Source organism: Stegodyphus dumicola, chromosome 5 (genome assembly GCF_044657685.1).
Source record: "Stegodyphus dumicola isolate Sdum_Otavi_A_Nest chromosome 5, ASM4465768v1".
NCBI lineage: Eukaryota > Metazoa > Arthropoda > Arachnida > Araneae > Eresidae > Stegodyphus > Stegodyphus dumicola.
In genome coordinates this window covers 130,816,985-130,833,787 of record NC_140772.1, presented here as the reverse complement: position 1 = coordinate 130,833,787, position 16,803 = coordinate 130,816,985, and the positions used below count along the sequence as shown (strand labels likewise).

Here is a 16,803-nt window from a genome sequence, read left to right as displayed (position 1 = left end):
AAAATAGAAATGAGTGATGTTATATTCATTTTTGATATTTATATATTATCACAACCACCTTGGTTCACTCCCAATAACAAAAAAGTAATAACTTTTTTCATGCAAATGGCAGCACCTTTAAGAATAGATTAAAGCAGCTATTCATTCCCTTTAATGATTTTTCAGCAATATCTTGCATTCCTTTCAAAAGTTTGATGTAGTTTTTTTCCATTGCAGGCAAATACCACAAGTGTATATTTTAAACTTGAATTTAACATAATAGATACTGCAGTTTATCTCTGAAAGCTATACTAACTTGGAGTAGAACTAAAGGAATGCTATGAAAAATGGAGACATTGCTTGTTAAAACTGAAGAATTATTACATACATGGTTGCTAGATTTTGATGTATTCTGAATATTTGGCAGCTTTTTCTGAGGTGGTTGCAGTAATATGCAAGTATCATATTTGAACGAATAACAAGGTATATGAATATTACATTTCAATCAGTATATATTTCCAGAAATAAAAAATTTAAAAAATACTGTGTTGTTCCTTTTTCAATGTAAAGCAGTTTGCTTTTAGCTTGTGCTCCAAAGCATTGTGGAAGATTAGTTACAGATATTGTTATAACACCAGAAGAGGCTGCACATCTTTTAAGGTAAGTGCAGTTTTGTTATTTGATTTTAAAGCAAGTAATCAAACAAGAAATAGCAGGTTTGATTTAAATAAATAAATAAATAAATAAAAATTAAAAAAAAATATGGTTCTCTTTTGTTATCAGGACCAGATTCAGAAATGTATATCTGTATGCTTTTCTGTATGTACAAACATATGTATACATACACACATTTCTGAATCTGGTCCCAATAACAAAAGAGTATCAAAAATACTAAGCTTTATGTAACTTAATCATAAAAATAGATCACTTTCCTGTTGGAAAACATATTATTTTTTACCATATAATTAATTTTTTTAAACTGTATTGAAACAAATATGCAAGTTTCAACTTTGCAGTTTATCTGCCATGATTTTCTCTGATGATCAAGTACCTATTTATAGTAAAGCTTGTGCATCTTGGAGGGGGAGGGTAATTAAACTATAACTTAACACTAAATAATGTAAAACTTTCATTCATAGGTACTTCTTTTATTGGTATAAATAACAATGTTTTGTAATTTTACCAGTTTTAAAAAACTGAATTGTGTTATATATGTTGAATTATGTTCTATGTATTTAGAATGATTTTTACATCTCTTCATATACCAGTTCATCTTTTCTTTTTCTGTATTTTTTTATCTATAAATAGTTATTTAGCATGTTAATTTCTAAAGAACTGAGTTAAAATTGATGATATTGCTTTATAAAACTGTATATAGTCTTACATTAGATTAAATATTATATTAGTGTTAAAAATTGAAAATTATGCATCAATGCTAAAAGAAACAAAATGTATAATAGTCTCTTAGTTAGATGTTATCAAACATGATATCTAAATTAATCTATACTGAGTGCATGAGTATAAATGACTGGAAAAATGCATTATGGATTTTCCAAGATTTAAAAGAAAAGCTTTTGAAGATTGGAAACATCTCTAAAAGTTTCAATTTTAAACATTAATTGTAAATTCTTGAGACGAGCAAAGTAATTTTTTATATATGAAACTTATTCTATGAAGCCACCTATAGCATCAGTCATAGTATTCAGATGATCTCGAAAGTTAAAACAGCCATACCTTTAACCCCATGAGACAAACTTTGAAATGCCTGGCAGATTCTCTTCCATTCATTTTTTGTAATATGTTTAGTCTTCTTAATAACCTTTTTAACTGCATCTCAGTTGAAAGGATTACAATGAGGTAAATCTGGAGGCCATGTATTGGAAGTAAACTGGTATATACAGTACAAAGTCTGTAATCCGGACTCGTCGGGACTTCGGCGATTCTGGATTAGGGTTTTTTCCGGATTATAGATCATCAATTTAAGTCTTGTAAGATGGCATACAGAAATTATACAATTAAAAATATGAAACTGTAATTTATGAAATAAAGAGCAATTATGATCTAAAGGCTATCAAATTTTGAAAAAAAAAAAAAAAAAAAAAAAGAGCTTAATATTTATTTGTTTACTTTATTAAACATTTCTTTCAACACACACATGCGTAAAGCATACATTACACACATGCGTAATGTATGCCCGCGTAAAGTTTGTGGCTTTGAGGTATGGATAATGGACGTCTGGATTATGGACTTTGTACTGTAGATAAGTCAAATCTTTTTTTAAATTTCCTAGCCATGTGCACTGGTGCAGTCTTGCTGGTGTTGCCAACTGCTTCATGCCAAAGCTTGATCGCGATTACCAGAATATTTTGGTACACATTTTGCTTCACTGTTAGATCTTTGAGAAAGGATTATGCATTTAAAATGAAATTAATATTATTCTTATTCTGTTTAGCTTGATCTTTTGTTGCTGTGAAAGACCACAGCCTCCACATGAAAGTTTGAATCCGTTGACTACTTCCTAATTCTCTGAATTGTAAACAATGCCATTGTTGGTCATTCCAGCATAAATTCAGCAGTCTGTCACCTTCCATCTGCACTCTTCTGGCCACACATAACCATCTAATCTGTTTTGGGTCTTCATGATAATTAAGAACCTGGAACAAAAAATATGATTAAAAGATTTTATATTATCTGTGATTTCCCTGTTAAATTTTATGCAAATTCTTGAATACCTTGTATTTACTAATAGGAAAAAGGGGTTTCATTATTAAGCTATACACAAATGTTTGTGCTGCATGGTTCTTTAAAAAAAGTTTTTCTTTTTAAATCTTTTGCTGACTACGCCATGTATTATATGTTAGATATGTGCTCAGTGATCGTAACATGATGAACACAAACATCCAATTGCCAAATACCATTTAAAGTGTCTTTTGATTAAACAAGGTAGCGATGCAAATATTTATAAAAATTATCAGTTATATATGTAATAAATTACATGCTGCATTCTATCCTTTATAAATTGCATAAGTTACAGATATTATTAAAAAGTAAACTTATACAGGGTATTTAATAGATCATGGGACAAACTAGGAGGGGTGGTGGAGCGTACTAAAACATGCATTTTGTTATAGGAATGTAGGGTCTAAAGTGACAGGTTAGGGCAGGAACGTTTTAAAAGGGCACAAGAGGAAAATGTGTTTATGTATAAAATCAACGCAAAGTGCTTCTTTGTAGCAATACAGTATTCACAATAAATGTTAAAAATTGCAACATCTCATAAATGATGCTCTTCAGATGGCCCCATAAAAAAAATCCAAGCTGGATAAATCTGGCGAATGCAGTGGCCATCGAATGGATGCACCACGGCCAATCCATTGGCCCGGAAATGTCCCATCCAAGTAATTGCGGACTCGCAGGTGGTTATGGGCTGGTACACCATCATGCTGGAACCACATGCGATCACGAACGACAGCCGGAACATCCTGCAGCAATTCCAGTAGCACCTCTTGCAGAAAAATATGATAACATAAGCCATTTGTACGTGCAGGTAAGAGGTATGGGACTATGAGGTAGTTGTTAACAATACCCGCCCACACATTCATGGAGAAGCGGGTTTGGAATACATGTGGACGTGTGCTTTGTGGATTATGAGTTCCCCACACGTGCATGTTGTGTTCTATTGAAGATGCCGTCTTGTGAGAAAGTTGCCTCATCCATGAATAGCAGCACATACGATGGGAAATCTGCCTGTGCCACACACTGCTGCAGGAACCAATGACAGAAATGAACTAGAAGAGGATAATCTGTCTCTTGCAAGGCTTGGACTTTCTGCAAATGGTATGGGTGCAAACCATTTTTTTCATGCAGTACTCTCCAAACAGTGGAATGACTCAGCTGCAGACGATGTGCAATAGCTCTTGTACTTGTCTGAGGTATTTCATGCACAATGCTCAAGATGGATTCTTCAATGCGAGGTTGTCGTGCACTTTTTCTTCCACTCCTAGTGTCAGAGGTTACTTAAAATGACCTATTTTCACACAGAGACCGATGCAACCTTTCGAACATTGTGTGCTTCGGCATATGCCTGTTCGGAAACTGCCCTGGTACAACCGTAATGCTGCTCTGCCGTTTCCATTAGCAGCACCATACATGAGATGCATGTCAGCTTTTTTTTTGTGTGTAAACTCACCTAGTACGCTCGACATCAGAGTTGCAAATGATCCTCTGATGCATTGGATCGTGGGTTGTCCGGCTCACTACCGCCCTCTACCGTTGCATTGCCAGCCAATCACAGCTGTAGTTCCTATTACTGTTAGTGTTCCCCTTTTTTTGAACATTTATTGTGAATACTGTATTGCTGCAAAGAAGCACTTTGATTTTGTACATAAACACATTTTCCTCTCGTGTCGTTTTTTGGCATTCCTGCCTTAGCTCGTCACTTTAGACTCTACATTCCTATACAAAAAATGCATGTTTTAGTATGCTCCACCAACCCTCCAAGTTTGCCCATGATCTATGAAACACCCTGTAAGGAATTATATACAGTACAAAGTCCGGACTCGTCGGGACTTTGGGGATTCCGGATTTGGGATTTTTCCGGATATTAGAGTATCAGTTTACATCTAGTAAGATGGCATGTAGAAATTATAAAATTAAAAATATGAAATAATGAAATATTTATGATATAAAAATATCAAAATTTGCACAAAAAAAAAGCTTAATATTTATTTGTTTACCTTTAAGTTGCTTTGTTTTTTTGTGCTAATACTTTCTCTTTAATTCTGCAGACAGACATAATCTCTTGTTCAGTTACATTGCTGAAGTTTGTAACTGCTGTTTCGAGAATTCCAACTAACTTATCAATCGAAATTTTGTCGTTTTCAGTAACTTCTCTGTCACCTCCTTCACTATCGGTAGCAGTATTTTCTGGATCTACAACCATACTACAGATTTTCACCATTCATTAATTGATTGATGATTGAATAGCATTGTCATCACAATGAAAAACTTCTTTTATATAATCTTCATTTATTACCGCTTCTCCACATTTCTTTATAAAATCCATTAATTGGAAAATTTCACCTTTGTTGTGCGATATCCGAAAACCTTTAAAATTAGCACCTATCAACATAAAATTTAGCTATTCTTCACTATACATATTTGGCTATGCATCATGAGCTTGGCGACTAACGATAAGTTGTTCTGTTAAATTTTATCTCGCTTCTATTGCACACTGAGACAATTAAGCCTGAATTGTGTTAGTTTAGTTATTTATTATATTTATGTCTATTTCTTACACATGCTTAAGGCTTATCAGAGTTCTGAATAAATAAATTCCCACCATATACTTAAGCCTTATTGAGAGCCGGCGCTAGATATCTTATCGCCTGATGCAGTTTCTGTGGGTCCTAAATTCTCCTACTCGATGCAGTTATATGAGCCCTGGCGCTGTTCTGGGTTTATCTGAATAAGAAATCAGTTATTCTTAATTGAAATAGCCCTAAATGTAATCTCTGGGTCTATGAGTATCATCAACAAAATCTACTTTTACATATACAAAAGATACCTTATGTGAAAGAAAATTTTGGTAAATTTTTCCTCGTCAACATTTTTTAGCGCATTTAGCTTAAATCTGTAATCATCGGCAAGCATAATGTCACATAGAAGGTTACCATACTCCTTTATTATTCAATATCTAGCATAAAAAATTGTTTGGGTGTCGCTACATGAGTCATTACTCAAGTTGTCATGTTTTGATAAACGTGCGGTGATGAAAGTATAATAAATAATGACTCGCCATGTTGCCGTCAGATCAATAATGTATCTATGTGGAATTTTTTGTTTTGAGATGTTGCCAAGCAGATAAGCAGCAACAGAGACAAATTACGGATCATACAAATTTATGCTAAAATTATTGTTTCTTCAATAACAAGGTATTTTATTTAGTGTCGAAGCGAAATTAAGAATCAGGACTCTCCAGATGTTTTATTAAGTGTAGAATCAAATGCGAATGCATAAAGCCTATGAGAGAAAACGTTGGTGGTGGTTTTGAGGTCCGAATTTTAGATCATTCCGGATAATGAACGTTCAGATATCGGACTTTGTACTGTATTATTTTTAGTTGCTCAGTCAATTAAGCAGTGTATATTGTTTTAATTTGCAGAAGAAAAAAAAAAAAAAAAGAAAAAAAGAAATCTTATGGTAACCATCTGAAAGTTGGCAATTTGCCTGACTGCTTAATTAACAAATTAAAGATCTTATTTCTGTGTGATGGTAGTATTTGCCAGATCATGTGCACGATAAGTATTCTAGTAGCATATCATGCCAAAAAATGGAAAAATTGATCTGTATACATTTCTAATAATAAAATGCACAGAATTCTAAGCAAAATCACAATCAATTTTGATATATCTTGCATTAACCTAGGACGGAAGATTAGTTTTTGCTATTTACTTCCTGAATATAGAAATTTACATCAGTAATGAAACCCAGAATCAATCATTGTACATACTTTTTTAATGATGGAGTGTTACAAATAAAACTGACATTCAGCCAGAATAACAGAAATGTACATTTAGCGCTCTATTAATTGGGTTCTTTTAAAAAAAAAGTCTTTGTTTATTGCAGAATCATGGGAAAATTATAATCACAAATCATCATTTACATAATCAAATGAATTTATTCTCCTAATTTAAACTGTTTAAAAATGTAGTAAATTGTTATTAGCATTTTCTGTTAGTTATAGTATGAGTTATTTCTCATTTTTATGTTTTTTTAACTGCTTTTAGATTAAATGTGATTTTCTATTAATCATGAAATCTTTGGTATTATGCCATTAATTTTGAGTTGACTATATTGTTAAAAAACATTTTTCCTTATTTCTTTGTAACTGGAATTTTTGTATCCTTTAATCCTTCTACATAACATATACAAAAGATACCTTATGTGAGTAGTCTCTAGCTGATGCCCTGCATACCACATGCTACCCCAAAAGCAATTTATTTAGGCCTGCAAATATGTTTCCTGAAAATTAAATATTGTTATAGCACTGGTTATTACAACAAGAATTTGAAGAAAGGTTTGTAATTTTAATGATGCGAGTTCAATTTTACATTATTTATATTATCATTGAAAATGAACATGAGTAATGCCCCAGAAAATCTACAAATGGAGCTAATTAATTTCCATTGGGAAATAAATCATTCAAAGATTTGAAAATGGAGTTTTGATTAACTTTTTTTATAGTTGTCAAAAGATAAATACACTCAATTGCAAATTTTTGCAGTAAGAATAATTGCTTTATTTTCAATCATATTTATACGGGAACAGACTTGCTTTCACTGTTGAAAATTAATAAGTCAAAGAAAAGAACTAGAATGATTGATGAGCGTCTGCAGTTCATGATAAAGATAGTTTCTAGTAATTTTTCTCCAAGGTTACCAACTTTGTCAAAATTGAAATGCCATGAGATGCTGCAGTTGGAAGTTATATTAAAAAATAAGAAAGTTTATAATTATTTACCTGTATATGTATTTTTTCGAAATGCATCAAAGAAAAGTTTAATAAGTAAGGAAAGCATTTTATCATTATTTGTTCTCAAATTTTGTCCCACTTAGAAAGTTCTTATAATTGTTTAAGTTAAAAATAGGTTATTTGCCAATTTATTAAATATGTTAGAATTATTTGAAATAAATGATTGTTTAAAATTTGATATTTAGCTATCAAATATGTTTGAAATGCAAAGTGTAACCGTCAGAAATGTTTTTCAGATACCAACCTTTAAATTTCAGACAGAAAATAAACATAAACTGGAATTTTTTCCTTTGTGCCATTATTATTACTGTTCATATGTTATCTGATAAATATTTAGCAAATGAAACTGAAAATGTAGTTTTGTTAAAAAAAAAAAATTTCGGCTTGTCAGCTGTTTTTGGATTGTGAATTGGGCCTGCATGCAATATGAGTTTGAGACTGCTGCCTTGTGTTGTTATTCTGTCTTTCAAAAACTAAATGCTTTTTGATTGAATTAATTCTTCATTTTAAGAGTTGCTAAAAAGGGTTTGGCATTTGGTGGTTCATATGGAGGAGCTTCTATATTGGACTTGCATTCTGGAGCTTTGTCGTATGAAAATTCTTTTATTAATATTTATCAGTAAGTATTTCTTTTTATATTGTTTTTAAAAACCATAACCAAATATTTTCACTGAATTAATAATTCATCTAAATGTTTTATATTTGAAATAAAATTGAAGTCAAAATGTGTTGGTAATAAATATTGGCTCTACTCTTATATGCGCCCAAAGATCAACAAATGTGGTGATATGTGTTCTATGCTGGTTTTTGGTGCGATTGCATGTCATATGGCAACCCTTTTGACATTGAAAACTCTTTTGCTGGAGTGGTTTAATTGTTCGTTGGTTCGTGTCGTGCATGTTTTGAAATGGCCTATGTTGCAATGAGAGACATAGTTGCGTAAGGGTCTAGCAGATTATTTTTAGTGGCTGTGCATGATAGAAGTAAAAAAATGCTGATGCAGTGTATTAAAGAGTGGATTGAGTGTTGTACAACTATTTTTTCGGATGGTTGGAAATCTTACAAGGATTTAGGAAAAGAAGGTTTTGAACATTTATTTGTGAACCATAGTATGAATTTTGTAGATAGCGAGTCTGGCTGTCATATAAATACCATAGATAGTACGTGGTGGCATGTTAAAGTTACGTTCTGCTGTCCGAAGAAGCATCGATTATGATAAGTGCATTATATTTTATTGTTTTTATTTTGTAGAATGTTCATTATTTTTTTACTATGAATTCCTGTTTTTATTGTTGTTTTTTGAATTATTTGTAATTTATTTTAGTTATTTTAGTTTATTTTGTTGATTTGTGCATAGTGCCTAGATTATGCAATTCATAGATGTGTTTTTAAGTTTAAACAGAATGTTGTGTACATGGTATTCTTTGAAATTTATTGTTGTTATGTTAATTTATTAAAGCGAGGTGTGCATAGTTTGTAGATTTGTAGATTCCTTCACTGGCTATATTGTGCAATTCGTAGATTTTTTTTAAAATTTAAAACATATCACTGTGTACATGGATTCTTGTCAAATATTTTTGGTTAGAAACTCTACATTTTTGGTATCTAAATTTTTTTTTTTTTTTTTTTTTTTTTTTGTTTCGGATTTTTAGCTTAAATTGTGTTTTTAAAACGTGGTTTTTGCATATGCGGAAACCACGTTTTTGGAGACATTTTAGGCTTAAAGTTCGAAATGTAGACAAAAAAATTTAGATAGTAATATGTACCGTGGAGGTTTGGCGAGAAATTTGTCACTGCATTTGGCAACCTGAGGGCGCATATAAGAGTAGTCCCTAAATATTATTTTGTTTTAGTTCATATGTAGAAAATCATTCAATATTAAAAATGTAGATTTTTAGCAATTCCTTTTAATAATAATCCCATTTTGCATTTTAGGAAATTAAAAGCCCTTGACAAAAATATTTTCACTGCTGATGATTTTAAAGTGTACAGGTTTGTATGTTTTTAATTATTAATATTGCTGTCATGTATGTTCATGAACTCTGAAAAACGATTTGTACATTATATATAAATGGTATGTGTAATACCATTTATATATAATGGTATATATAAATGGTTAATTTTGGTTATATCAAAGCATACTATGGCTTTCTGCTCAAAGATCTTTCTGACAGAAACTAGGTCATAGAGAACTTTCAAAGAAAAACTTGATTATATTCACATTACATATGGGGAAAATTACAAAAGCACACATGCAATCAGCCTGTTTTTCAGGATTCTAACCTAGGTCCAACTACCAACATGTGATTTTCTTTTCCATTGAACAATCGGTGAGCATAAATGCCATATATCTTGCTTTTATAATTTTTTGTGATGAATTTTGAGCCTGCATGAATTTATGTGGTATGTATATGGCAATATATTAGTATTTAAAACTAAGCAGAAAGCAATCCTTTTTTGCTCCTGAACAAGAGAGACTTTCCCTTGAAATGAATAGAATTTTATTCAAAACCTATACCAAACTAAGGTTGCTTTTTTAAATTTTACATTGTCGTGTTTTTCTTCTAGTTTGAACATGTCACTCTTTTACAATGTGAAAAGCAGGGTTTTTTTTTTTTTTTTTTTTTTTTTTAAATCATTTGCAACTAAAAGTTTTTGTATGTATTCTTACATCCAAGCAAATAAATGGCATATCTATATATATGAATTCTTTCTTGGTATTATACTTTCAGATTAATAAAATAATTAGCAGCCAATTATTTCATGTATGCAAACATTTATTTTTAAGATGCATAGTATTGATTAGAATTTTTTGTTACACTACAGGCTCATATTATATGGCATTTGGTATAATTTAGTTGTTTTAACTAACTGCATATTATGTTATAATTTAATTTTAAACTATAATTCTAAATCAGTTACAGATATTCTTGACTTTGATGGTTGAAACATACATTATAGTTTCAGTTTTCATACTTCAGAAATTCTTTTTTTCAGAAAAATGCACTTTTAGTTGTGGCAATTTTTTTTTTTTTATGTGAATAAAGCATCAATTATCTATCAGTCTATTATCCTGTGAGGTAAGATAATAAATGAGTAACAAGTTCTTTGCACTGCCATCACTAGATATATGCAGTAAATAACAAAGATGCATTTTTAGCATAATATATTGTATAATATTTTATCAAGATTATCTTGAAACTAGTCAAATTATAGTTTCTTTAATTTGCTTACTGTTATAGTGGATAAAAATATAATATTTAAAATAAACCCTAAATGGCCTCTAGCAACAACTTAATAAAAAACAGACATATTTTATTTTCTGAAGAGAGTTTTATTTTTGATCATAATGTGTTAAAGGTGAATCTGTATTTTTATTCTGTTGTAGTAGATAAAGGCTACTCAGAAAAAGTAAATTGAGGGTACAATAAAAATAACAGCACAGTTAAAACACAGATAAAATTTTCAGTTCATATGTTGGTTTTACAAGCTGTTTTGTAAATTCTTTATAAAGAGTATACTATTTTATGTTCAAAATTGCATGGTAGCATTAAATGGGATGTTTGTTTAGTTTTTATCTGAAAGTATAATACAGTACAAAGTCCAAATCAAGAAATGTTTGGATTTCAGAAATTTCTGGATTTTAGATCTTCAATTTAAAGCTAGTAAAATTACACATAAATTATGAACTTAAAAATATGAAAGGTTGGTTGTGAAATAATGAAGCATTTAAAAATTCAATGTTAACAAAAGTTTTATTTCATTAAAGATTTTTTTTTAATGTAAGTTTCTTAAGGAATTTTGCTTTGTATCTTAACTTGCTTTTTAATTTTATAGAGAGACATAATTTGATTGTTCACTTTCAATACTTTCACTGTTTAAGTCCTATAATTACCGAGAATTCACATTAAATAGGCAACTGATATCTCCATTGACCGATGATTGTCATTGTTATGAAGACTCGTTTAGTGTTCATTCACATATTTCATTAAACAAAACATTTTTCTATTCTTTTCTGTGAAAGCCATCTGGTGCTCTTTTTGTTTGACATATTTTCTTACACCTTGTTTTCACCAATTTAGGTTGCTTTCTTTCTTGATGTAACTGTTTTTCATCTACATAATCGTAGTCGTCTTCTTTTTTTAAAAAAAAAAAAAAAAAAACTATTATAATAAATTATTAGACAAAAAAAAAAAGAGATTAATTATTTTTTTTAAAAACATTTAATGTGTGTGTTTTATAAAATAAAAAGAGGGAAAAAGGGTTAAATGATATGAAAACCACTTTACTAAAATATGAAAACAAAAATCCTGTTTAATAAATAATATAAAGTTGCTCAAGATTCAATATTGGTGCAATGCACAAATCTGAATTCAGCTCAAAAACATTTTGTATTAAGGTATGAATAATTCTTTTCATTTTTTCCTTTTTTTTTTTTTTTTTCTTTTAAATACCTGAAAAATATTTTACATTGATTATATGTTATGCAACTCTGAGGCTAAACCTCAGTGCTTTCATCACAGTATTGTACAGATCTTTGAATTGTAGGTTTCCTCTGTTAGATTATATTTTTATGAGGATAATTTTTAAGGATGTTTCTCTTATTAAAATTTAAAACTTCTAATTGTAAATAATAACAGAAATTTTGTGATGTCTGTTCAAACAGAACATACTATGTTGTTGATCTTGTTGCTATTAAAAAGTACAGAAAGGTCATTAAAAGCAAGCAGTAATAACTTACAGTTTATAACTTGTTAAGAAAGAGAGAAAAGAACAAATTAATTTTTTTATCTATATAGAGAAACAAACTATTTAATCAGGTTGGGAGTATGACTTAATGCGCCTACAATTTTATGGTTTTTACCACTTCAATGAACGACAGTGTAATTGTAGGGTTGTAATATTTTTAAAGAAATATTTTAATTAATACTAGTTATTAAAAATATGTCTATAAATATGTACTTTTAATGTACAGAATTGAATTTTGAAACATTATGTTGTCATGAGCTTAAATTAAAAAATACTAGAATATTGTTAAAAGATAATTTTTTTTACAAAGAACATAACCGATTTTGTTTCTCCTATAATTATCAGAAGTTTAAAAACATCAATAAAGTTCGTTGCTACTAATTTCTATATGTTTATAAATTAAAAGCGTATTTTACAGTTTAGAGATACAAAAGCATTATTACATTGAAATATCACATAATTTTAAAATAGACACTAGTGTATGATTTCTTCATAATATAAAAAGTAACTGTTTATAATTATAAAAAAGATATTCTATTTTTTTTAACAGGAATGTGCGCAACAAAATTCAACAGATCATTGCATATAATTTTGGGATAAATGCAAATAAACTCCACTTAACGCATCCTACATTTTTCTCTGAGATGACACCTCGGGCTGCAAAGACAAAACATGATGAGTATTGGCATGTTCATGTTGACAAGGTACCTTTTATACTTTTTCTCCTAATCAAAAGCAAATTCTGAGAAACTTAATGCAAAAGGTTTTTTCCTTTTGATTGTTCTTTTATCCTTGATAGCATTTCAATTTATTGTATTTTAGTACTCTAATTGTACATTTATTGTATATATATATATTTTAAATATATAATTAAAAATTTTCAATTATGAGGTGATTTGAATTCTAATTCAGTATGTATTATATTCAAGTCCTGGCTAAGACAATGCTATTTTAATTGTCTTGAGTGGTATGGTTCTTTGGATTTGCTTATAAAGAGGTATCTTTGAATAGCATTTTTTTTACTTAGATTTGTGTTAAAACTTTATGCATTATGTTCTTTATGTTTTCTCTTTTTTATGCATTATGATCTAAACCTAAATAAACACTAAATAACCAGTGATATAGAGCATATGTCAACAGCAGATTTGGTTGAAAGAAAGGCCGTAGAATTTTTTTGTTGATTATTTTCTTTATTGGTTATGAAGCTTTAATGTGAAAAGTACTGAAGCATTTCAAATGGAACAATCTGGTTCGTATTTACCATATTCTGTAAATTAAACATAGAAAATCACATACTTGTGAAATATAATTTCATGTTAGAAATGAAGTAAAATACAAGGGGTAATCAAATGAAAAGGTACGAAACAACATGGTGGGTACAAATGTAGACTTTATTCAAAATATACACCATAGGCCGGAGCACAATGATCCCACTGATGAACAAGCTGCAGGATTCCTTGTTCTCCCGAATTCCTGTAGCCGTGACGAGACCCAGTCCTTCACAGCATCCTTGAGTACATCGTCCAAGTTGAAGCACTTCCCTTTCAGGTGTTTCTTCAGTGGACCAAGCACATGGAAATCGCAGGGCGACATGTCCGGACAGTAGGGCAGATGGTCCAACGTCTCCCACTTGAACTTGGCCAGTTTCATGTGTATGACTCTGGAGACGTGTGGATGCGCTTTATCATGGAGCTGAACCACACGCTCCGTGAGCAGCCCGGTCTTTTGTTATTGATGGACCTGTGTAGGCGTCGGAGTGTCTCACAGTACACATCGGAGTTAATGGTTTTTCTGTGCTCGAGGAATTTCACAAGTAGCGGAACTTGAACGTCGAAAAAGACGGTGAGCAACACCTTGCCTGCTGACGGCACGGCTTTGAACTTTTTAGGGGGAGGTGACAGCATGCTTCCACTGCATGCTGTCCCGCTTTGTCTCTGGCTTGTAGTGATAGCACCAGGTCTCACCACCTGTGACGATCCGCTCCATGAAAGCGGGGTCTTCCTGATACCGAAACAGATGTTGTAGTGCTAGCCCCATACGCAGTTCTTTTGCTGGTCGGTGAGCTGCTTCGGAACCCAAGCGGCACACACCTTCCGATATTGCAACCTGTCGTGAACAATTGTCCACATGGTTCCATAGCTGACATCCACCTTTACCGCCAACATTCACAATGTGACGCGCCGATCACTTCTCACTAGGTCGTTCACCTTGTCGATGAGATCGCTCGTGATGACAGTATTTGCCTGGTCTGGTCTTGGGTCATAACCCACACTCTCATGGCCTGCACGTAAACGGGCACTCCATTTTATGACAGACTTGTCAGAGACACATTTCTCCCCGTCAACTGTCACCATCCGGCGATGAATAGCTGCCGGTTTCTCACCTTCCGCTGTCAGAAATCGGATAACACCTCGCTGCTCCTCAGTTGTCGAATTTTGCAACGCGAACGCCATCCTGTCCTCATACAGACTGCCACGTCATTTGGACGCCGCTTTTTATAAGAGCCTCTGCTCTCTCCTGCACCTGCGGGCGCCCGCGCATGCTTCGATCCCAGTCAGAGATTCCAATCGGATCCCGAGATGTCTCACTACGTTCTCCCATGGCGGAATATGCAAATATTTAACTGTTATGTTTTTACGTCGTTTCGTACCTTTTCATTTGATCACCCCTTGTAATATAAATAATAATTTAAAAACTCATAGTTCTGTTTATAAAACACTTTTTTTAATCAATGATTGGAATGCATACCCAATATGAGAAGTAATTTTCAAAATACAGTTTCCATTTTATTCATTTAAACTAATAGAAACACAAATTCATAATAATGTTAGAAATTTATAAGCAGTTTTTGGCTATAGCATTGGGAGAAAAAGAATATTCAAAAGCTGAATGATGCATAATTAATAACAAAATTAAGTGTTTCTGATATTCAGTTTTAAAAAACAATGTTATTTTTAGAAAAATAAAACAAACAGTATACTAATTGGAATTGTTGTTGTGTGGGGATCATATTAAAAGTCACATTATTGTACACTGTGTTGCAGAAAAAATATATGCATTCAAAAAAAAAAAAAAATTGATCCTTAATTACAAAACATAGCATGCAAATGAAGTTTGGTGAGTTGTGCAAATGATTAATCATTTGCAAGTTTAAATTTGCAGCACCAATCAGCACTGTGGAGCAATACAACATGCATTTGAAGGGCACAGCTAGTAGAATGTAAAAGGGCAGATGCGGAAATTGATGACCATTTACAACCACTCTGATAGCTTGGGTGCACAATAACAAAGTAATGAAAGATGCCTTTAAAACATACTCGAAGATGTTATGAACAGTTGTTAGAAGTTGAGAAGGGTCACATTATAGGGCTAAAAGAGACTAATTGGTCAAAGAGGCGGATCGGTCGTCATATTAATTGAAGCAATATGGCCATCATTTTTTGTTGGAGCCAGTGGCACTTGCCATTGACACTCCGCCATAAGCAGTGTTATCTTGCGTGGTTCCCATTGTCCGATTGGAGAAATATGATCTTCAGTGATGAATCACACTTTTCTCTCAATGCTGATGATGTGTCTGGAGACAGAGAGGTGAGTGGTCCAGTGTACCATTTACTATTTGTTTACCGAGCAGCACGCAGCCAAAACATAAGGTAGGACAGCCTGGAGAGTGATCAGCTGAAACAGATATTCACCATTAGTCTTGCTGCAAGGTGCTCTGATTGCTCGCAAGTATGTTCACAACATTTTGCAGCCGACCATACTGCCTATGCTAGCAGGTCATCTAGGTTCTTTTTTCCAGTAGGACAACACTTGGCCACATTATAGCATGACTTCCCCAACAATGTCTTCAACATGTTAATGCCTTCAACTACCCTGCTAGATATCCAGACCTGTTGCCTATCGAACACATTTGAGACATGTTCGGCAGGCGCATTCAGTAATGCAAAAATATGTCCCAACTTGCTAACTAGTTGCTGCATTTATAGCAATGGAGAGGGACATTAGCAACTAAATAGATTCCATGCCTAAGCAGCAACAGCTTGTATAGCTGCTAGTAGTGTCTTTACCACCTACTTAATTTCATATTCTTTGTTTTGCAGCTCATAAATAAAATGCTTTTTCCCCCCAATTTTTTATCATTTGTTTATCTATTCGAGCACTATACTGTTCTCGAGTTTTTTAGTTGTGTCTCTAATCTTTCTGGGTACGTACTTTTTTTTAAACAGAGTGTATTTACAGAAATCTCCTGCCCACTGTATCAAAAATATTTTCTTAGCATAAACACCCTACAAACAAGCTACTAATCAAAGTAATTCTAATAATAATTATAATTATAATTTAACATTATTTTCAAATTAAATTATATTAAATATGTTCATTATATATTCATTGGTATTTAATATGTGTGCTTCTGTAGTACCATACAACTGTAAGAAATGGTGCTGGTGCACTTGCGCTGTCTCCTAATATGATAAGTGTATGTTGTTAAACAATGACTAGCATGTGGTACATTGTCCGCAAGGTGTAACTAACAATGTATGT

General features: G+C 32.0%; 1 protein-coding gene across 2 annotated transcripts in view; it reads left to right on the top strand.

Annotated features, from left to right (window-relative positions):
• Positions 1-16,803, top strand: part of LOC118193643 (2-oxoglutarate and iron-dependent oxygenase domain-containing protein 3-like) — a 75,129-nt gene that overhangs the window by 38,754 nt on the left and 19,572 nt on the right. For both annotated transcript variants that reach the window (XM_035364757.2, XM_035364755.2), the window contains 4 exons: positions 564-639; positions 8,024-8,131; positions 9,448-9,504; positions 12,812-12,965. In XM_035364757.2, the coding sequence (XP_035220648.1) occupies positions 564-639; positions 8,024-8,131; positions 9,448-9,504; positions 12,812-12,965 (395 nt within the window). The remainder of the gene's footprint in view (positions 1-563; positions 640-8,023; positions 8,132-9,447; positions 9,505-12,811; positions 12,966-16,803) is intronic.